Genomic DNA, 24,405 nt, shown 5'->3' on the forward strand with positions numbered 1-24,405 from the left:
CCTGCCTGCCTGCCTGCCTGCCTGCCTGCCTGTCTGTCTGTCTGTCTGTCTGCCTGTCTGCCTGTCTGCCTGTCTGTCTGTCTGTCTGTGTCTGTCTGTGTCTGTGTCTGTCTGTCTGTCTGTCTGTCTTTCTGTCTACCTGTCTTTCTGTCTTTCTTTCTGTCTGTCTGCCTATCTGTCTGTCTGTCTACCTGCCTGTCTGTGTGTCTGTCTGTCCTCTAATAGCATTGCACAAATTATACAGAGTTGAGTTTGTGTAGAAAAACATTTACAAATCTCAGTATAGTTTTTAGTAAATTAGTTTGATTTTGTGAAACTCTTTACATTCATTGGTGGATCTGATTTTATTTATTTGTGGATGGATTATATTTGTGAATCTGTTTATTCACGAGTATTTAATAACCCCAAACCTCTAGCTTCATTACAATTTGCACATGATTTTTTTAATATTTATATTTTTTTAACTAACACAAATTTTAGATGTATTTAAGTGTCCATTTTTTTTTGTCTTAATTTTCTTCATTTCAAACCTAACAAAATTCTGTTTGTCAATTGTTTTGCTTTGATATTTTGTCAATTGACATGAAGGCAGTGTGTGGCCGAAATGTCTAATCTTTATCTCACATACTCTACTGTATAGTAAGTGCAGTGGGATGCAGCCTGGTGTTTTTGTTCAAATTTTGTTTACAGTACATTTTCAACCATAGTCAAATGCTGCCACCTGGTGAAGAGAGTTTGGACAGTTCTAAACAAATATGACTAATCTGCTTTATGCTTAATGTTTTACAGACCCTCACATTTCATGATGACCAGTACTTTCATTTCAGCTGGTGCATTAAAAATGAAATTCACATATAGAGTGGCTTGAATACACAATTTCTTTGAGGAGCAAGTTTTTAATTTCGTTTTTATATTTTTGAAAGAGCATAAAGTAAAAAAAAAAAGTTCAGGATTATATAATTGTCCTGATATCATGATGAAGAAAAAATGTCCTTAAATTATTTGGAAAAAAAAAACTTAAGTTGTTTGGCATAATCTTTAATTCTTAGTTCTTTGAAAAAACTGCTCATTAATGTATGAAAAACTTTTTTTTCTGTTAAATCAAAATCACATGGTGTAACCAAAATGCAAAAATATGGCAAAAAAAAAAAAAGGACATGATATCATGACTGTGTCACTGAGTCTCTCAATATATCAAATAAGTTGACCTTTTTATGACAAGGAAAGGTTAGTTCAGGTTGTAAAATATCATGTGGCCTAAACACACATACAGATGTGTCCACTTGATGATGCTTTTCATTTCCCTAAAATGTTTGTTTTTGTTTTGTATAACTGAAATGTTATCTACTACCAATAGCGTTTTTGCTTTGGAAGTTTCTCTTTTTCTTGTTGTTCATCCTGCCTTCCGTTGGTTTTATTTGAGGCAGACAGTCTTGCTCCACTTGACTTTCTTTGAGTTAGCACTTAATGATCTCTAATCTTAATTTTTTGATTTGTCAACCAGTCACCCCTCCGACCCAAGAGAAACAGGGAAGCGGCTCAGGTCTTGAGTCTGTTCTTGATGACGATGACATTGATGAGACGTCCCTCTTCCAGGAAATTGACAGGGAGCTGTCAAACCTGTTGAGTGGCCTGACCGCTCGGAGTCATCATGCTGCGTCCGGACAGGACTCGACGTCAGGAGACGCCACTGCCGCCTCACCCATGATCCCTTGCAACGGGCAAGACAAAACCCCGCCATCTCAGCTGGATATGGCCAAGCAGGGCCTGGACGTTCAGAACGGCCAGTCCGAGTTAGCAGGAGACTCCCTGCTGTTTGATTCATGGTGCGAGGCGCTCATAAAGGACCCCAGCTCAGTTATGGCGGCCGCAAACGAGCTGAGCTGCTTCAGCTCTGGGCCCAGTCGAGACCCCAGGAATGCACTGGCCTGCCAAAATAAACCTGACCCCAGCCCGACTCCAGCTGCAGCACATGGGGAGCAGCCCTCAGAGGTGCCCTCCCGAGAAAACGCTGGAAAGGAGATGGAGGGCAAGAGGGCCGGGTCACCCTCGCCCAGTAGGACAGACGACGACCCCTCGGCAGAACTGGTGGACGAGTCTCTAGAGGAATCCAATCAAATTCTGACCGAGATCCCGGGCATCTTCAGTGGCTTTCTTGAGGGGGGCAAACTGCGGGACAAGCCGCCGAAGAAGCTGCGGTTTGTGGAGAGCAGGGAGAGCCTCGTGAATGGAGAGATGCAAAACAGTACGTACCAGAGCTGCAGCGTGAAAGAGGAAGTGACTCCGGACGCGCAGCATATAGAAGCCACAGGAGTGCCACAGGGGCGTGTGCTGAGACCCGATCACAATCCAGCAGAGAACGGCTCAGGCAGGTACAGTACCTCTGCATCGCAGTCCTCACTTGCCAAAAGCCTGTTAGATAGTAGAGAGACACCATTATTTGGCATGAGCAAGCTATTTTATATGATACTTTTGTACTTTTAAAGAAATTCTAAAAAATAGCACCCACCAGTGGCATTAAATTGGTGTTCGTTCAACAGGAAACAACGGTGTTCACAGGTAAATTAATTCCTTATATTTTTATAATCAATATTATTGATAATTATTAATATTATTAACAATGAGTAATTGTTTTGTTTTCATAAATATTTTTTATATAACTATTTATATAATTATTTTATTAATTAAAATGTTTTAATACAATTTTAATGGTGCATATGTTTTTTTTTTAATGGCTATGATGTGGAAAAATCCAAAAATAAAACAATTAAAAAGTGATTTTGCTTATTAGTTATCAAACACATTAACATTAAAATAATCAGTATTGTGTTTCTTATCTCTGTTTAATAGCAATTATAGTTGTTGTTATACATTTGGTAAATATTTTGGACTTAACATTTTTAAATGTTCTAGTAACACTAGCTCTGCATTGTTACATAGACAACATTTTAAATCTGACTGATTTAAATCCTCTATGTGCATGTTTGATGTTTTTTAGTATTACATTAAAATATTAATATATTTATAATATGCATTTTTTCTTGATATATTTGTCATCTTGGAACAATTATTCCTGACTGACTGTTGCATTGCATTTTAGTACTGCCAGAATATAGAAGGCAGAGTAATGCTAACACTTTAGATTAGGGAACACTGTTCACTATTAACTAGTTGCTTATTAGCATGTATATTACTAGCATATTGGCTGTTTACTTATAAAGCACATATTAATGTCTTGTTCTGCATGACCATATTTTAGATCCCTTAAACCTACCCAATAGATAACTACCACAACAACTACTTTACTTACTATTTTTTAAGCAGTAATTTGGAGTTTACTGAGGGAAAACTCTTGCATGTGTGTTCCCTAAGTGTTACCAGCATTATTTATGAATAGCTGTTATGTCAGGGGCACACCTATGATGCCTATGTAGGCAACTCAGTAAGGTGAGTAAAAGCTGTCAAGAATGAGAGATATACACAGCAGCACCTTATGTAATGCTAAGTTCAAGTGTGCTGTTCATCAGCTAATCTAGTTACTTTTTATATTCAGTTCTCTAATGCATCTGATTATCGGTTTCACTTCCTTTACCCTTTCTGCCTGGTCTTCGTAAGAAATGATCAAGCACAATATAGAGGAAGCGTTGTGTTCACTCTGAGTTGCTAAGAGGAACAAGGCTTGTGGTTCTATAATGGAATTGCGTTATTTTTTTCAACTTCCTGTGGATGACTCTCATGAATTTGTCCAGAACATATCCGGGTCATAAATAATGTTTTGCAGAAAGAAAACTATGTTTATTTTATTTTCATAATCGTTTATTTCATAATAATTAATAATCATAATAATAATAATTCAGAATAATATTATTCATAGTAATTAATTGTTCATTACAGAAGAAAATTCGGTCACACTTTATTTTAATGTCCAAATATCACAATTAACAAACAATTAACTACGGCTTTTGCCTCAATAACTCCTAATTAGCTGCTTATTAATAGTTAGTAAGGTAGTTGTTAAGTTTAGGTACTAGGTATGATAATGAGTAATTGTTTTGTTTTCATAAATATTTTTTATATAACTATTTATATAATTATTTTATTAATTAAAATGTTTTAATACAATTTTAATGGTGCATATGTTTTTTTTTTAATGGCTATGATGTGGAAAAATCCAAAAATAAAACAATTAAAAAGTGATTTTGCTTATTAGTTATCAAACACATTAACATTAAAATAATCAGTATTGTGTTTCTTATCTCTGTTTAATAGCAATTATAGTTGTTGTTATACATTTGGTAAATATTTTGGACTTAACATTTTTAAATGTTCTAGTAACACTAGCTCTGCATTGTTACATAGACAACATTTTAAATCTGACTGATTTAAATCCTCTATGTGCATGTTTGATGTTTTTTAGTATTACATTAAAATATTAATATATTTATAATATGCATTTTTTCTTGATATATTTGTCATCTTGGAACAATTATTCCTGACTGACTGTTGCATTGCATTTTAGTACTGCCAGAATATAGAAGGCAGAGTAATGCTAACACTTTAGATTAGGGAACACTGTTCACTATTAACTAGTTGCTTATTAGCATGTATATTACTAGCATATTGGCTGTTTACTTATAAAGCACATATTAATGTCTTGTTCTGCATGACCATATTTTAGATCCCTTAAACCTACCCAATAGATAACTACCACAACAACTACTTTACTTACTATTTTTTAAGCAGTAATTTGGAGTTTACTGAGGGAAAACTCTTGCATGTGTGTTCCCTAAGTGTTACCAGCATTATTTATGAATAGCTGTTATGTCAGGGGCACACCTATGATGCCTATGTAGGCAACTCAGTAAGGTGAGTAAAAGCTGTCAAGAATGAGAGATATACACAGCAGCACCTTATGTAATGCTAAGTTCAAGTGTGCTGTTCATCAGCTAATCTAGTTACTTTTTATATTCAGTTCTCTAATGCATCTGATTATCGGTTTCACTTCCTTTACCCTTTCTGCCTGGTCTTCGTAAGAAATGATCAAGCACAATATAGAGGAAGCGTTGTGTTCACTCTGAGTTGCTAAGAGGAACAAGGCTTGTGGTTCTATAATGGAATTGCGTTATTTTTTTCAACTTCCTGTGGATGACTCTCATGAATTTGTCCAGAACATATCCGGGTCATAAATAATGTTTTGCAGAAAGAAAACTATGTTTATTTTATTTTCATAATCGTTTATTTCATAATAATTAATAATCATAATAATAATAATTCAGAATAATATTATTCATAGTAATTAATTGTTCATTACAGAAGAAAATTCGGTCACACTTTATTTTAATGTCCAAATATCACAATTAACAAACAATTAACTACGGCTTTTGCCTCAATAACTCCTAATTAGCTGCTTATTAATAGTTAGTAAGGTAGTTGTTAAGTTTAGGTACTAGGTATGATTAGGGATGTAGAATATGGTCATGAAGAATGTGCTTTATAAGCACTAATAAACAGCCAATATGTTAATAATAGGCATGCTAATAAGCAACTCGTTAATAGTGAGAATCTGCCCCTATACTAAAGTGTTACCGAACATTTCATTACTATAACCAAGCCAAAAATTGTAGTAATTCAATCAATCAATCAAGTACTTAGATAAGTATTTATGTGATTACATTATTTGAATGAGCAATCTGTAATTATGTTTGTTTTAATAAAAATACTGTATTCCAGTAATAAAAATCGTAATAAGAATGACTTTGAAAGTCTGAATGCATTATGGAAACTATAGTTTGAGAGGAAATGTGCTGAATTCATAAATTAATGGTCCTAAGTTATTGTTTTATTCTTTTAATTTTCTGGTGACCAGGCTCATTTTGTGAGGTTCATTCTTAACCCAGGCTCATTTTGTGAGGTTTATTCTTATGGCCTAAGTTGTCAAATGAACATATGTTGTAGTAAATGCTTGAGCTGTGTCTTTGGAAAAGAACTTTAAAGTAGGCGTAAGACAGAATGTCCTAAAGTCCACGTCTGTTCAGTGAGATGTGTTTGTCTGCCTGGCTGCTCCAGGTGTTCTGCAGGTGAGAGTGACGCCACAGATGTCTTCAGCTGCCAGTTTGAGATCATCCTGGAGTCGGAGCGTCTGCGGGGGACTCTCTACAGTAGCATGGACTCGCTGTCCAACCCTGCACCTGAACCCAGCTCTCACAGCGCTCCAGGAGCCTCGTTTGCCTTCGACATCCCCCTCACTCCCATGATTCAGCAGCGACTCAAGGACAGAAGTCTGTTCCTGAGCTCGGACGCTGAGGTGCTGAGCGTCGCCGCCACGAAGGAGAGCGGCAGGGCAGCTCTGGAGGTGACCTCTTCGTTTCTCTCAGCGGGCCGCGAGGACGCAGGAGCAGCTCTAGAAAACGGCTTAAACGACAAAGACCCCAGAGACTGGCTGCAGGGCTGTTTAAGGTAAGACCGCACAGTTCAACGTATGCTGAAAGAATGGCTGACAGCTCTTTGTCATGGTTGCAGATATTGCACGCAGTGTTGCACAAATTGTAACATTCTTTGCGCTGAGCACTGTTTCGTTATGTTGTTATGCTGAAGAGCTTGTGTACAGGAGAAAACATGGAGGCTTGAGTTGATTATGTGGCGCCCTCTGCTGAAAAGTATTTTTCATTGCATGCACTTTTTCAGACCAGGGTTATAAAATTAAGTCACACTTTATTTTAAGGTCCAATTCTCGCCATTAACAAACCATTAACTATGACTTTTGCCTCAATAAACTCCTAATTAGCTGCTTATTAATAGTTAGTAAGGTAGTTGTTAAGTTTAGGTATTGGGTATATTAGAGATGTAAAATATGGTCAAGCAGAATATGTGCTTTATTAACAGCCAATATGTTAATAACAGGCATGCTAATAAACAACTAGTTAATAGTGAGAATTGGTCCCTGTACTAAACCTAAAAACATTTTTGTTTCATACATGAAATAAACATAATCTGAGGTAAAATTATTTACTAAAATAACTACAAATAAAAGTGAAATAAAATAACTATATAAATGAATAAAAACTATGTTCAAAACTGATTATCTAGTATCTCAATGATAGAAAAATAACGGAATTTTTCTAGATATTTAGACAATAACTGTAATTCATAAATAAGAGTTGATGTTCAATGCAAAAATGACAATTCTGTCATCATTTACTCACCCTCCGCTCGTTCCAAACCTGTATGAGTTTCTTTTTTTTCTGTTGAGCACAAAAGAAGATATTTTGAAGAATGTGGGTTACCAAAAAGTTGACAGTAACCATTGACTTCCATAGAATGGGGAAAAAAATACTGTAGAAGTCATTGGCTACCATCAGCTAGCCCTAATTCTTCAAAATATCTTCTTTCGTGCTCAACAGAAGAATGAAACTACAGGTTTGGAACGAGCGGAGGGTGAGTAAATGATGACAGAATTGTCGTTTCTGGGTGAACCATCCCTTTAAGGAGTTAAAGTGAAGGTGAGAACATTTATAGCAGGGATGCACGATATTGGATTTTTGCCGATATTCAATATGCCGATATTTTTCAACTCATTTTGGCCGATACCGATATATTTCCTTTTGTTTGGAAACAACACCAAGTCTCTCCTGTGCAGAAATTATAAGCAAAATATTTTTAATTTTGGTTAGTTTTTAACAAGAACTTATTTGTTAGAATTAAATAACAATAATGAAGTTTTTTTGACAGTACATTGAACCTTTGAAAATAACTATAAATAAACTTTATATCAGTCGCTGCTTTTTTTTTCCCCAGAAAAGGTTAACCCTAACATTTTATTTTACGATTTAACATCTGTAGATGGTCTAAAGCAGGGCTGTCCAAACTCGGTCCTGGAGGGCCAGTGTCCTGCAGAGTTTAGCTCCAACCTTAATCAAGCACCTGAACCAGCTAATCAAGCTCTTACTAGGCATAGAAACTTCCAGTCAGGTGTGTTGAGGCAAGTTGGAGCTAAACTCTGCAGGACACCGGCCCTCCAGGACCGAGTTTGGACAGCCCTGGTCTAAAGCAAAAGAGTTGTAAACATTTTGGAAATCTTTTAGAGCTTATGATTTGTTTAAAAGATAAAACATATTACACATTAATGAATAAATCAGTATATATAAAATTATTTAATTTGCAAGATTTTTATATTATTTTCATTTAAGCTATAGCTTCTGACCTTTAAATCAAAACATACTCATTATTTTATGATATCAATTACTGCTTTCTTTAATCAGAAACACAGTCTAAATGTTATTTGTGTAGGCTATTTTACTTTTAATTTAATTAGAAGTAGGCCAACAGCGCCCCCTACGGAATTAAAACTCCTTACTGAGCGGGCATTAGGACCCGGGGGAGGCTGCCGCTGCTGGTGCGATCCAAAACAGTGATCATCATTCTAATCATCATTCAGACAAAACTTTGCTTCAAGAATGAGTCACACTGCTGACATGATCTAATCGCTAGCACACCCTGAGCACATGTGAGTTAATCCTCTTATCGGCAAGACATATCGGCATAATTTTTCATATCGGGCCGATGCTGATATTTACATTTAAAGCCATTATCGGCCGATTCCGATATCAGTCCGATAATATTGTGCATCCCTAATTTATAGTCAGTAAGATTTGTAAACTTCCAGTGACAAGAGTGCTATAGGGCTGTCAAATAAAAATTGAATTTTGAATATTTGTCGAATTTAAAATATAAATCAAGTTTCTGTTAGTCCACACTGCAGTATAGCAGGTGGCTGTAATGCACCTTAACATTGGATGCCACCCGCCATAAAACAAAACAAGAAGAAGAAGACATCTATCACCGTTGCACTCGCGTCTCGCACAAGAGAGCATGTTTAGAAAGCCATGTAAAATTAAAACTTTTAAAAAACTTGTCTCGAGACTTCATGGTGGTTTTTTTCCCATCCCACTGCATCTCATGCTTTTAAATGAAAAATACTCTTTGTGACTTTGCTGATGTTGATACTTTCATATTGATTTGATTGTTCACAGTTTCAGTACACTTTTTATTTTATACCTGATTATGCTTCCTCTGTGGGCATATAAACACTGCAAAGTTTTGACATGACGAACACATTTAAATACGGCAGTAAACTCACAAATCATAGTAAAGTTTTGCTGTCTTGTGGATGTAAACAAGAAATGTGGATCGCTGTGGTTTAACCCGTTTAGCAAATTATCAACAAGAGATGTATTAGTTATTATTAGAGCTGGTTATTTTTTTAAAGATAAGGCTTTTCAAGCTCTTAAATGCGAGGACGATGCAATCCTATTTCTGCAAAGGAATAAAAATATAAAAAAAGGTAATTGCAACTTTTTATTTCATAATTCAGACTTTTTTCTCAAGAATTTGGATTTCTGAGAAAAAAGGTCTGGATTGCGAGATGTATTTGGAGAGAAAAAAAAAACTCACACAAGAAATCACAATTACCTTTTTAATATATATTTTTTCTGTGGTGGAAATAAGCTTATATGAAGGACCCACAGGAGGACTTCCCTTCATAAAATATAGGGTAGCTATATACAGTAAAAGTGTGGGGTCAATAAGATTTATAAATGTTTTCGAAAATAAGTCTCTTGTACTCACAACAGCTGCATTTATTTGATCAAAAATACAGTAAAACTGTAATATTGTGAAATATTACTGCAATTAAAAAAAAATGTATGTGAATCTTAAGTGTCACATGATCCTTCAGAAATCATTCTAATATGCTGATTTGATGGTCAAGGAACATTTCTTATAATTATCAATGTTGAAAACAGCTTAATATTTTTGTGGAAACCGTGATACATTGAATTCAGTATTCTTTGAACAAACGAAAGTTAAAAACTTTTCCCATACTTTCAAATAGTAGTTTATTTTTTAATGCATCAATATAATAAAAATCGGAGGGATAATGTACAATCAGCCTGTAATCATACCGCAAAATAAACTTAATGCAAATTGCAGGAACCTAGTTTGAAAACTTTATGCTGTTAAGATGTTACTTTTAAGCATCTAACTGCCCTGAGACTGCAGGGCTGATGGGAGAAATGACGGGGTATGGAGAAAAACCAGTGTCGCAATGAATCGAGCAAATGAGTCCAGACACAAACCCCTGTTATGTCATTTTCTAGAAGATAGTTTCCAAAAGAGAGTGACGTCACGCTGTACTAGTTCTGTGAACACTATGTGGATTTGAAGTGGATTCAGTTTTTATGGGTTTGGAGTAAATTTTTTGTACAACATGGTTGTGATTCCTGTAAACAACTGATTTGTGTGTACAGAAGAAGACGAAACACAGATCAGCTGAGTTTAAACTGCACAGAATTGAAGGAGCTCTTGTGTTTTATGGATGAGTGAATGCTTTTGAAGCACTTTATTAAACCTGCTGCTGACTGCATTCATTCGACCTCTCATGTGCGCAATTCGAGGAACCAGTGGATGTAATATGTGACCCTGATCCACAAAACCACTCATAAGGGTAAATTTTTCAAAATTGAGATTTATACAATAAATAAGCTTTCCAGTGATGTATGGTTTGTTAGGATAGGACAATATTTGGCTGAGATACAACTATTTGAAAATCTGGAATCTGAGGGTGCAAAAAAATAAAAATATTGAGAAAATCACCTTTAAAGCTGTCCAAATGAAGTCCTTAGCAATGCGAAAATTAAGTTTTGATATATTTACGGTAGGAAATTTACAAAATATCTTCATGGAACACGATCTTTACTTGATATCCTAATGATTTTTGGCATAAAAGAACAATCGATCATTTTGACCCATGCAATGCATTTTTGGTTGTTGCTACAAATATACCCCAGCGACTTAAGACTGGTTTTGTGGTGCAGGGTCACATATAATTTGTAAAGCCCATTGAGTCTAACATGCACCTAGAGAAACGCAGTCTACCACAGCATAACAATAGCAATCAGTAAACATGCATTCTTACCCGCACACTCATCAGAAATCATCACGCTACATTTCCTCATCATCTGCTGTTATTTATAGCTCCATCGCAGCCTCGTGCCCCAGAGCATGATGGATGTAAATAAAGGCCATAGCTCCATTCACACACAAGCGTGTGTTCGGCCCAGCCCCCCTCAGATGGAGTGAGACGCCAGAGCTGTGGTGATGAGACTCGCTACAATAATGAATAAGCACAAACAGAGCGCCGTGTCCTAGCATGCAGGTCAGAGCCGAGTGTCTGGCATCTGGAGGTAGGACACACTACGCGCCGCCGACCGACTCTCATGGGCTCCGTAGTGTCCGGCTGCTTTTCCCAGCCGGGCCTGTCTGACGCCGTCCAGTAAGTCTTGACCTTCGGCTTGCATGACACATTTCTCAGACGCAGCTGAGTGTGTGTGTGTGTGTGTGTGTGTGATGCAGCAGCTCTCGCGTCTGTCCGCGGTGTGAATGTCCTCTACAGCTGAAAGGTTGAAGCTTTCCTGTCTTTGTGTGATTCTCCCCTCCCTCTTCAGTGGGCTGATCCTGAAGCACATCATGAATGATGATAACTATAAACAGTAGAATGAATATAAAGTTGCCTGCATTGTGATATCATTACTCATCTACTGCTGAGTCAAGAGCATTAAAACCACTACATGTGCACGCTGTTAATTTATTTTTGTGTAAGAACTAAAGAATGATTCTGTTTTGAGTGCAAATGCAGGCTATTTAATTATGTAATAAATGGGATTAAAAACTATCATGAAATTGCTCGTATTAGGGTAAAGGTGTGGTCATGTTAGCACGCATTTACAGCAGTTTGGGAAAAATCCAGTCATTTTAGTAGGAATCGCCATGATTAGAAATTTCACATAAGGGCATGTTGATTGCCCCTCGTAAATTCTGCATCGGGTTCAAGTTGTTCACATGAATTCTGGGAAATTTCGCTGGCAAAAAAATCAGTACTGTATCTATGAAGCACAGCGCACACAGAAGTCATTTTCAAAACAAGCAGCCTTATGTTGGTCAATGTGGAAAATGCGTGTTAAAGGGATAGTTCACCCAAAAATAAAAATTTGATGTTTATCTGCTTACCCCCAGGGCATCCAAGATGTAGGTGACTTTGTTTCTTCAGTAGAACACAAACTAAGTTTTTTAACTCAAACTGTTGCAGTCTATCAGTCTTATAATGGCAGTCAATGGGCTCCACGGCTTCGAGAGTAAAAAAAACATACACAGACAAAACCAAATTAAACCCTGCGGCTCGTGACGATACGTTGAGGTCTTAAGACACGAAACAATCAGTCTGTGAAAGAAACTGAACAGTATTTATATAATTTTTTACCTCTGATCCACCGCAATGTCCAACTGTCCTGAGCGCGTTCACAACATCCGGCGCGTGACGTCAAATACTTTAGATCATCGCAGAGCCAGTGAACATGTCCGCAATCTCTCTGCACTGTGTAAATAATGAGTGACCAATACGCACGACAGATCGCTTCCGCACATGCGTCTACTATCATAGATATGTATAGATCTAGATACCGCTCTAGATACGTTGACGTGTCCGCCATTTTGGAACATATTGCGGCCCATAGAAACAGTCACTAATGAGGCATCTACTTATATATATATATATATCTATGTCTACTATGCCAGAGCACGTACACGCGTCACGCGCTGGATGTTGTGAACGCGCTCAGACATTGCGGTGGATCAGAGGTAAATAATGATACCAATACTGTTCAATTTCTTGCACAGACCGATCGTTTCGTGTCTTAAGACCTCAATGTATCGTCACGAGCCGCAGGGTTTAATTTGGTTTTGTCTGTGTATGTTTTTTTTACTCTCGAAGCCGTGGAGCCCATTGACTGCCATTATAAGACTGATAGACTGCAACAGTTTGAGTTAAAAAACTTAGTTTGTGTTCTACTGAAGAAACAAAGTCACCTACATCTTGGATGCCCTGGGGGTAAGCAGATAAACATCACATTTGAACTATGCCTTTAAAACTTATCCCATTGCGAGATCTGTGGGGGGAAATCTGCCTCACGAAATTTCCCATTGTGCAAAATCGTATTGAAATTATATTTCCCAATTACAAAAAATTGTCGAACAATGGTAAATGTGAACGCAACTTAAAGGGTTTGTTCTAAACTACATCCTAATATCCTTCGAGATCTTTGAGCGGTTTTAAACTGTCAGGTAAGGCTTTGTCAAATCATTGAAAGCATGTCTTGATAAACTTTCACTTTCTAGTTTTCTAATGATGTCATTATTGCAGGCAGCTCCGTCATTAATGTGATGTTGTCTGCGACAGACTCTGTGTCTAGCCTCCCGTCAGGATTTTATAGATTGCAGTATTTCGCTGAGAGCTCTAAATGCACATACATGCCGTTAATGCCAGTAAGCATTTACTCATAAGTAATGGTGTGTTTGTGAAATGGGGCTGTTTGGGAGGAAATTAATTGCTTTTCTAAATCATCATGCTGTTTACATGCGCTGTTCTCAGTAGTGCTGATTAAAGCAGTGCTCTGTGAGGTGTCACCCTTTACTTCCACATGGTCACAGACAGAGGTAAACAGTGTGTGTGGCAGGTGCTGGTGTCATGTGACCGGCGTCATGAGCTGCTCTAGAGGAAGTGGCTCTCAGCTGCGCTCTGGGTTTGTGCCAGTGCTGGAGGTGTGAGTCAGCAACCCGTTGCATTTCACCACCCTTCATTTCTTCACTCACACATTTTCCACTTTGCTTGCCTGGGTCTCCTTCATATATTTTCACTGTAAAAAATTTAACTGCACATTTTCCAGTTTACGAAACCTTTTGAGTCTCAAATGGAGCGTAGCGTTAGTTCTGGCAGGTCACATTAGTCAAGCTCGCATCAGCTGACACTCAGCTGATCCACGTCTACCTATAGGAATACGACGCCAATCATAATTCCCTATATATGGTCCTTTCAGTCATTATTCAGCAGCTATCGCTTTGCTCAGGAGCTAATCACCCACCTCCATCCCCAGCTCCTCCTCTCGTCCAGTCAGGACTTGGCATTGGATATTTCTTCTTGAGTCAGACCACTGAATTATGTTGATATATAAAATAATCACTTTTAATCAGTTTACCCTAGGGGGGTCATTTATGCTCTTCCTGCTCCTATCCATGCTAGGCTGCATGTATGGGCAGGGAGTGTTGCCTAGAACAGAACCATACCCACAACCTAAAATGTATGCTAATTGTAAGTTATCTTTGATGATAGTGGTCCTGAGGTTTGTCATTTGTAAACAAACATAAATTTGGTAATGTGGTGATTTTTACAAAATGTTTTCTTCTTCCAGAAAACAGAAAAAAATTAATTACCTCAATGACATATGTGACCCTGGAGCACAAAAGCAGTCTTAAGTCGCTGGGGTATATTTGTAGCAATAGCCAAAAATACATTGTATGGGTCAAAATTATTTATTTTTCTTTTATGCCAAAAATCATTAGGATATTAAGTATTAAGTCATGTTCCATGAAGATATTTTGTAAATTTCCTACCGTGAATATATCAAAACGTAATTTTTGATTAGTAATATGCATTGCTAAGAACTTCATTTAGACAACTTCAAAGGCGATGTAATATGCATTGCTAGGAACTTCATTTGGACAACTTTAAATGTGATTTTCTCAATATTTTAATTTTTTTGCACCCTCAGATTCCAGTATTTTATTTAGTTGTATCTCAGCCAAATATTGTCCTATCCTAACAAACCATACATCAATGGAAAGCTTATTTATTCCGCTTTCAGATTATGTAGAAATCTCAATTTCAAAAAATTGACCCTTATGACTGGTTTTGCCGTGACAAGAATTTTTCTATTAGCAAAATAATCCAATCAGCATTGCATGAACTAACAAATTTACATTGGCTAAACAAAGTATCTTTACTGAGAAGAACTAAGAAACACACAAAAAAAAAAAAACTTTCTAGTGGGTTTCAGACATACAATTAGAAACCAGCTGGAACACTATAGCAACCAGAATGGGATGTGCTAAAAACTGCTCAGAACACTTTAGGAACCACATTGTGCCCTAGAAACCATTCAGAATACTTTATCTGCCTAACAACACTCCAGCAGCTGCCCACAACACGCTAGCAACCACCTAGAACCCAAGCAAAAAACTCCTAAAAACCACTCTGAACACCTTGGCAATCACGTACAGCAGCAACAACCTATCAACCACCCAGAATCATAGCAACTGAATATTAGTGCCCTAAAAACAATCATAGTTATCATAGCAACACCCTAGCAACCACAAAGAACACATTTTCAATTATATTAAAGCAACACCCTAACAAACTCATTCATATTTCAGAATATGTAAATATCTAGTTTAAGGATGCACAATGCTAGATTTCTGCTGATATCAGATATGCCAATATTTTCTGTCATTTTTGCTGATAGCTGATGCCGATCTATATTTCCTTTTGTTTTGAAACAACACTAAATCTCTCCTGTGCAAAAATGCTGAAATTATAAACAAATTATTTTTTAATTTTGGTTAGTTTTGAGCAAAAACATACTTGTTAGAACTAATAAACATTATTAAAGTGTTATTTTTATTTTTATAAGAGTACATTGAAAGCTTTGAAAATAACTGTAATAAAATCAATCTCTGCTGTTTTTTTTTTTTTTCAGACAAATGCAGTTGAAACCTTAACATTTTATTTGTGGATTTAATATTAATAGATGGTCTAAAGCAAAAGAGCTGTAAAAATTCTAAAAATCTTTTTGAAAAAAAAAAAAAACATATTAATGAATAAAACTGTATACATTAAATTAATTTAATTTACAAGTGTCATGTTTGTGATTTTATTTATGTAATCAAAACAGACTCATGATTTATGACATGAATTACTTCTTTATTTATTCAGAAACACAAGTATCTTAATGATATTTGTGTATTTTACTTTCATTTTATTACAAATAGGCCAACAGCGCCCCCTAAATAAATAAAACACCTTACTGGTCGGGCTTTAGGATCACAGCACGCTAATAACGGTTGACTCTCTTGCACACCAGACACTTTGTTCTGTACATGCATTCTCAAATTAAATGCGGCGATCCAAAACAGTGAAACTAATCATCATTCAAGCAAAAGTTCGCTTACAGAATGAACACACTGCTGACGAGATCTTACCACTATCACACCCTGGGCACATGTGAGTTATTCGTCATATCGGCAAGGCATATCGGCATAATTTATCGGCAAATGCAAATGATTATCGGCAAATTCAAACAGTTATTGGCAAATGCAAATGATTATCGGCAAATTCAAACAATTATCGGGAAATTCAAATTGACTGATGTCGATGTTTACATTTTCAGCATTTATCGACCGATTCCGATAACGCTCTGATATTATCGTGCATTCCTAATCTAGTTGGGTGTAATCTTATGAACACATACAAAGAATGAGATCTGGAGACATTATGGAAAGTGCAAGAAGGGAACCCTCAAAGCGTCAAATGACACTTGTTTGTATTGGGAGTGTTTTGGTATTCATCAGGCTGACGGCTGATCTGCGCTGCTGGGATTGAATTGATCAGCTAATCCACTGACCCGGCTGAGATCTGACTGGAGGAGAGAGATGCTGTCTGTGTGTGTGTGTGTTGGCTGACTCTAGCGAGTCTGAGTTGTTGCTCATAAGCCTCATATTTCACCGGCCTGCCCTTCTGCTCAAGGCTGAGCGCTTTACAGCCGCCACCTTGTCTCAGGATAAAGCAGCACAAACGACTGTACAGCTTCAGATATCTGCACAGATCCTTCTGGAGGTCAACAAACACACACGCACTCTCAAATCCGTACCGGCCCTGTGCTTTTACAGGGACTTCTGCTGCAGAAACACTGGATAGCGTTCTTGTGGTAATCTGCTGGAAGAACAGGCTGTATCAGTTAGTGTGGCATCGGTTGCAGAGAATCTGAGGTCAATCTGAGTGCTGTTGAAATGTGGGAGCAGGAATAGAGAAGCTGGAGAATGTTTGGAAAGGGTGGGAGGGTGACACGTGCAGGCTTTCACTTCATACTTTCAGTGCGAGGGAGTGAAAAACTAACTTTGGCCCCTCCACCATTCTGTAGTACAGATGGAGGGAGGCGCTTTCAGACCTTTATCTGGAGTCTTCTGGTCTGTTGCTATTACAGAAGACTTTCTGTAACTCTGATCATCAAGTGTACATCCATTTATGCTTGATATTTTTGGATTTGGTCTGTTCTCAGGTCAGTGCCTCTCTACTGTTGTTGGCTCAGGATGGTGATGTGGTGAATTCTTCACTGTTTGTGCAGGTGATCTTCAGTATTTGGTGTGTTTTTTTGTGCTGGGCTGGATCTGTCTCTCTTTTGTGCAGTAGTTGTGTTGGAGCCTTCTGTATAATTGAATTAAATCTGTGGCATTTTGTTTCAGTTGTCTGTTGTGGAAGAATCGAATCGCTATGCATTCGAGATGCGTATCGCATCGGCCTCAGTTATTGAGATGCACATCTCTAGTAAAGCCACTACTGTGTTGCTTAAATAGCTTTAACAGTTATGTTTATAGTTGGCATTTTAAAGGGATAGTTCATCCAAAAATGAAAATTCTGTCATTAATTACTCACCGTCATGTCGTTCCAAACCCGTAAGACCACCGTTCATCTTCGGAACACAAATTAAGATATTTCTGATGAAATCTGAGCGCTCTCTGACCCTCCAATAGACAGCAACAATATTACCACGATCAACGCACAGAAATGTAGCAAGGACATCGGTAAAATAGTCCATGTGACATCAGGGGTTCAACCGTAATGTTATAAAGCTACGAGAATACTTTTTGTGTGCAAAGAAAACAATAATTCCAGTTCTTCTCCCCGAGTTACCATTGTTTACGTTCAGTAGACAGCGTGCGCATGCTTAACGTAAACAACGCTGATTACGTTGATTATGTTCTGGGGTACTCTCCAAAATGGCGGAAGACGGTAACTCGGGGAGAAGAATTGCTGAATAAATTGTTATTTTTGTTTTCTTTGCGCACAAAAAGTATTCTTGTAGCTTCGTTTTACACAAGCTGCCTGAAGCCAGAATGAAGTCTGTGCCTTAGCAGCACAGCTGGCCAGACACTCCCTTCAGGGCCCCAGAAAAACCCAACACGGTGTGGTCAGTGACTGTAGAAATGCTGCTGCGTTTATAGAGTCCAGCACTGGCGATGAGAGAAACACCAGTTTCCCATCATGAAGTGTGTCTCAGCACAGTGCACTTCATGCATAGCGCCTCTCTCTCTTCCTTTTTCAGAGTTCATAATAATCCATTATAGTTTGACAGTAATATGTATTTTTCATAGTGCTTGAGTTAAACTGAAAATAGCATCAGCTTCCCTTGTGTTTTCTATTTGGAATGAGAGGTGTGGTCACTTTCAGTTTTATAGTGGCGCTCTGAAATGAATGAAATGTGTTCTGCTTGTGGTTCACACACATGCCAGAATGAAGTCACTTCTTTCATGCCAAACAATGACAAAATTAGTCTCAGCACAGTGCACTTCATGCATAGTGCCTCTCTCTCTTCCTTTTTCAGAGTTCATAATAATCCATTATAGTTTGACAGTAATATGTATTTTGCATAGTGCTTGAGTTAAACTGAAAATAGCATCAGCTTCCCTTGTGTTTTCTATTTGGAATGAGAGGTGTGGTCACTTTCAGTTTTATAGTGGCGCTCTGAAATGAATGAAATGTGTTCTGCTTGTGGTTCACACACATGCCAGAATGAAGTCACTTCTTTCATGCCAAACAATGACAAAATTAGCTTTAAATATAGCTCTATAAGGTTTTTCCCTAACCAAAACAGAAGAAAAAGTGAAATAACTTTTTAATGTATCTAGAAAATATCTGAAACAAAAATAAATCAACCTCGTTAGTATGTAACACTGTATCTGTAATGTTTAAAGCACCATCTGCTGCTCAGTGTTCCATGCTTAGGCTACCACACACTTTGCATACTACATTTCGAGTAGCTCTAGTATGGCTGCACGCCATTGGGAACACATCCCCAGAGATCCATCTGCTCTTTCAGTTGTTTTGTGAGGAGTAGTTTTAAAGAAGAGGATGTTCCCGCTCTGCTTCTCCCTCCTCTGTGCGCTGAGGTCTGGCTGAGAGCAGCAAGGGTTTGTGGGAAATGCGTGAGAGATGAGCAGACACTAGTATGTGCCGAGCTTTAAACAGCGCTTTATTTTCCAGCTTGAACCGGCGAGGTTTGAGCTTTCACGGCGCGTTTGAGCTGGAGTCTCTGTCGGGATGTTAACGGAAGCGCTGCGCGAGAGTTTGAGGTTTGCGCGCTTGGACGTGTGCGTGAAATCTGCAGGTAAACAAAGACACTACTGAAAGTTTGATAACTGCACGTTCGCGACGCGACGCATCAGAACGCAACGCGCCCTTTATAATCAGAAAAGTTTTAAGGGTTGACGCGCGCTAAACGCGTATGCGTATTTCACTCAGACAACTACTGTGATTTATAATGGATCGTTGCGTTCTGTTGTGACGCGTCGCGTCGCGTCGCGTGCAGAATCGGAGGAGTGAAATGTAATGTTTCTCGCTTTAGAAAATCGCAGTGAGTCTTCCACAGATGTACTACAGATAAATAGACTGCAGTGCTTGTCGCAGAGAAGAACTCATAATATCATTTTCAGTCTTCTTTTCATAAAAATCACGAATTTGTGATTGGTATGCAGCAGAGGTTTGGTTTGCTTTATGTACTCGAAGCATACTTTAAATCTCATCACTACTATTTTTTAGATACCTTTACTCTGGCTAGCCATGGTAGATTTTATATATATATATATATATATATATATATATACACACACACAGTGGTGTGAAAAAGTGTTGGCCCCCTTCCTGATTTCTTATTTTTTTGCATGTTTGTCACACTTTAATGTTTCAGATCACCTTCATTTAAAAACTGCATGTTGTGTTTACTTGTGTTATCTTTGACTAATATTTAAATTTGTTTGATGATCTGAAACATTAAAGTGTGACAAACATGCAAAAAAATAAGAAATCAGGTAGGGGGCCAACACTTTTTCACACCACTGTGTATATATATATATATATATATATATATATATTTGTGTGTATACACAGTTTTACTGAATAGGCCTACCTTATGTATTTTACATGTTAATTAATTGAATTATATTTAAAATTCTATAAAACTGGTTATGTTTCATATTTACACGGTGAGTTCACCCTTTTTCTTTTTCATTCTGTCATTTCCCCCCAGTTCTTTTATTGATCCCTTAGTCATCATTTAAAGAACTTTGTTTTACAATATTAGTGGTTTTGCAATGAAGGTGCATACTGTTTTTCATTCAAACAACACAAAATATACATTTTATACAAATGCAAGTAATAAACATAATGCATACAATACAAGAATGAAAAAAAAACCAACTTAAAAAAATAAAAGGTTCTGGGGAAATAGTAATATAGAAATCAAAATAACGGTGCATTCAAGTATAAAGATATCAAATAAAAACTTTGTAAAGCTCAAATTTTTAAGTCTTAATAGCATTCTTATTCAGAGAGTCTCCAATAGAAAGATACATACTGTACTGTTGCATGCATCAATGTTTATTATAAACTGATTTTAGACAACATGCACTCTCTTATGACTCTGAAATGCCGTTGTTGTTACTATTCGTGACAGTAGCATTTCATTGGTCTTCCTTAACACATCATGCTCTTATGCTGTTTGCAGTGTTTAGCCAACTGTGCAATATGAGATATTACATTGATATCATGGGTGTAAACTACCCTGGTAAAATGTGTATGAGTCATCCTGTCTGAACATCTTCAATGTTTTTACACCTGTATTCATGTGTGTTGTGTTTGTGCTGGTGTGAAAACAGATGTGTGGTTGATCTGTTTCTGCTATGACTGCCTCCCTGTGGTGCACCACTAGAACAGCAGGCTGTGGATTTACAGCATGTCCAATATCTGAAACCCTTCTCTTTTTACTGTTTGTTTAGTATTTGAGGAGTTTTCAAATGTAGGTATCGATTTCCCATGTTATTGTACTAGGTTGCATTTTTTTTCACATGTACACTACACTGATTTAGCCTGAAATTGTCTTTCAAAGAAGTCACTTTTAAAGGAATAGTTCACTCAAAAATGAAATGAAAATGTACTCGCCCTCAGGCCATCCAAGATGTAGATGAGATTTGGAGAAATGCATCATTACATAACATCACAAGTGGACTCTCTGCAGTGAATGGGTGCCGTCAGAATGAGAGTCCAAACAGCTGATAAAAACATCACAAATCTTTGACACGACTCATTGCCGTTTTCTCCAGGCCTGTTCTGATGAAGAAACAATCTCATCTTGGATGGTCTGAGGATGAGTACATTTTCAGCAAGTTTTCATTTTTGGGTGATCTATTCCTTTAACCAAAGTTTCACTGGCATTACAAGTCTGCAATAAATCAATCTTTTTTTCTTCTTCCCTAAACCGAGTTACCCCATTCTTTGAAATGATCCCAGTGCAAAAGTCTGAGAGGGTCATTGACAGGAAGGGCAAAACAACAACAACAATGCTTAATGCAGATTAATAAGATGCAACTAACTTTTGTAATCATGGATAATTAGGTTAGCAAAATAAATAGGCCTTTCGGCTAGATAGGCTTTTCAAAACATAAGAGGAAAACACTTCCTATATCTTTCGTTGTTCAAATCAGAGGCCAAACTCTAAACAGCATTTTGGCACAAATGTATCTGTCACTCGGTAAAAGCAATCTAACCAAATTTATAAAATGCCAACATGAATGAATTGCGTAACATGTTGCCGTATGACCAGACTGTATTATAATACAAGTTCATTTGCAGTGAATTTGTGCAAAACACAATGTGTTTTGTGCTGTGAATCCATAAAAATTTTAAATATAACTTAAGAACTACAACAACATGACATCAAGGCCACTGGAGTCTGAATTGTTGTCCATTGTAGTTATTTATTTTTACACATTCAGATGCAAATACATGTTTGAGTTAGTGTTGTCACGGTACCAAAATTTCAGTATTCGGTACCAATACCAGTGAAAATCCACGGTTCTAGGTACCAATTTCGGTACCAAAGCAAAACACAAAAACATGCTAATTGAACAACATTTTTATTAATAATGTTAAACAAAAATTAAATGTACAAAACCAATGCCATTCTTTATACTTATTTAAAATTGTTTCCTTGGTACCGAAATACCGGGTCTTTTGACAACACTAGTTTGAGTATGTGTGATGTAATGTGTGTCAGCGGTGAGATATGGTTTGTGCACACATGCACTCTCATCAGTCTCTCATCTCAGCACCGTGTCTGTGGCAAAGCTAACTTAAAAGCTTAACATTGATATATTCTCACAACAATAACAGTTTACCCTGCAGTGGTGCCGAATCCTCTTTCTGCAAATGATTTATGAGTAATTAATGATGAGTAATTAGCATTCCTTAACTAAATGCTAAAGACGGCAAACAAATCCTAGATGCTAATAATTGGAGATTAGAGAAGTTTGGTGCTTGTATTGATTATATCGTATTATATTTTTGGAAGTGTTTTTCCAGTTGGATGTGATGCTGAACCCTCAGTAGTGTTTAGTAGTTGCCAGTGTTTCACAATGAACTCTAAATGAGACAGCAGTACTGCTTTTCAATTAGTTTTCTATACAACCCAATGTATAAAAAGTAGGGCTGTCAGTTTAACGCGTTAACTTAATGAATTAGTTATGAAAAAATAACGCGATTAAAATATTTTAACGCAGTTAACGCACTGGCCCCACCCCCAGACCTTTCATACAGTTGACTGTTGACAAATATGATGGGGGAAACAACTCCATAAATGAAGCTATGCCCTAAAATTCAAGATAATGGGACAAAAAAATGCCCTGTATGAGTTTTTGTCTCATATTTATATCATATGATGATATCAAACGAGCAGCGAGAGCAGTATCACACGAGTGCTGTTTGTCCCAAGTGCAAATGTGATTTTATACAACAGTTCAGTAAATAAGAAGTTAATTACCGATACTGTAATGCACGTTACTTAACGGTAGGGAGACAGAGAGAGCGAGAGAGAGAGAGAGAGAGCGCGCGCGCAATTCTGTTGCGTGATCTTTGATGTTCACTCACTTAGCACACGCATCATTTGGATTAAAACTAAATCGTAAAAATAAGCCCATTTATAGGGGCATTCACTATAAACGTCATTTATTTTCAAGCTTAGTCATACACGACTTTCTGGCGAAAGTGAATCTAGCAGCCTGTGTGAAATGCGCTAGGCTGTACTATTCTTAAAAAATGTACAAATGCAATAAAAATATTGGTATCGGTACTCGGTATCGGCAAGTACCAAAAATAAAAGTATCGGTATCGGGCGAGTACTGGAAAAAGTGGTATCGGTGCATCCCTAAAGTTAATACTGTGTTATATTTCAAATAGAGTATTGTCTGTTTTTGCTCAATTTGGCAGAGAAATTATTCCCTTTAAAGTGACAGCAGAATTGTTGTGCGTCTCCGAGCAACACAACGGTGTTTAGTTTCTGAATGAATCTGCGTTTTGAACAAATCGAATGAATGACTCATAAAGACATTTACCGCCACCTGCTGGCAGTTTTAGTTTCTTATATCTTATTTCATTAAAAAAAAACAAAAATAAAAATAAAGGGATAGTTCACCCAAAATTTCTGTCATAAAACACCCTCATGTCCGTTCAAATCTGTATGACTTTCTTTTGCACAACATAGAAGGTATTTTGAAGACTGTAACTAAGCTGTTTTGGTTATCAGAGACTTTCATTGCATGAACAGAAATACTGAGATGTTTCTCAAATGATCTTCTTTTATGTTCCAGACTATATGTTTTAGCCGAAACGTTTATGTGTAATACATTTTATGTTGAATCAAATAAAATATTTCTTTCTAAAGCTACTATTTGTAATGTCCAGCTACTTGATACTTTCTCATTTCATACAATAATAGCTATAAATAACCTTTTGTGGGTATTTTCACAGCCAAATTTAATTTGCAATTAATTAATCGACACATCATGTAGGCCTAATTAATTAGATTAAACATTTTAATCGACTGACAGCTAGGGGTGTGCGATATATATCGTCTGCGATAATATCGTAATTGTTGTTTTAACAGCCCTAATAAAAAGCATTTCACAGTCATTTTGTCATTTCCAAAAATGTAAATAATGCATTGTAAACTGCACTGTTACAGCGTGGTGCACAACTTTTTGAAATATAAATATCGCTAATTCGATTATTATTGTCTAATAGTATTAGCGTGAACACAGTAAGGTTGTAAATGTGAAGAGGTGGAAAAAAGATATTGATTTGTGTCAGAATATTAAAGACCTTTTATTTTATTAAACAACATCACTGACTAAAGAAAG

The 24,405-nt window shown here is 37.1% G+C and overlaps 1 protein-coding gene across 1 annotated transcript in view; it reads left to right on the plus strand.

Moving 5' to 3' along the window:
- Window positions 1-24,405, plus strand: part of LOC107665472 (PH and SEC7 domain-containing protein 1-like) — a 118,185-nt gene that overhangs the window by 17,065 nt on the left and 76,715 nt on the right. Inside the window, exons 3-4 of the mRNA XM_016456366.1 lie at window positions 1,505-2,372; window positions 6,067-6,456. Of these exons, the coding sequence (XP_016311852.1) occupies window positions 1,505-2,372; window positions 6,067-6,456 (1,258 nt within the window). The remainder of the gene's footprint in view (window positions 1-1,504; window positions 2,373-6,066; window positions 6,457-24,405) is intronic.

This window comes from Sinocyclocheilus anshuiensis, unplaced genomic scaffold (genome assembly GCF_001515605.1).
Source record: "Sinocyclocheilus anshuiensis isolate Anshui unplaced genomic scaffold, SAMN03320099.WGS_v1.1 scaffold755, whole genome shotgun sequence".
Taxonomy (NCBI): Eukaryota; Metazoa; Chordata; class Actinopteri; order Cypriniformes; family Cyprinidae; genus Sinocyclocheilus; species Sinocyclocheilus anshuiensis.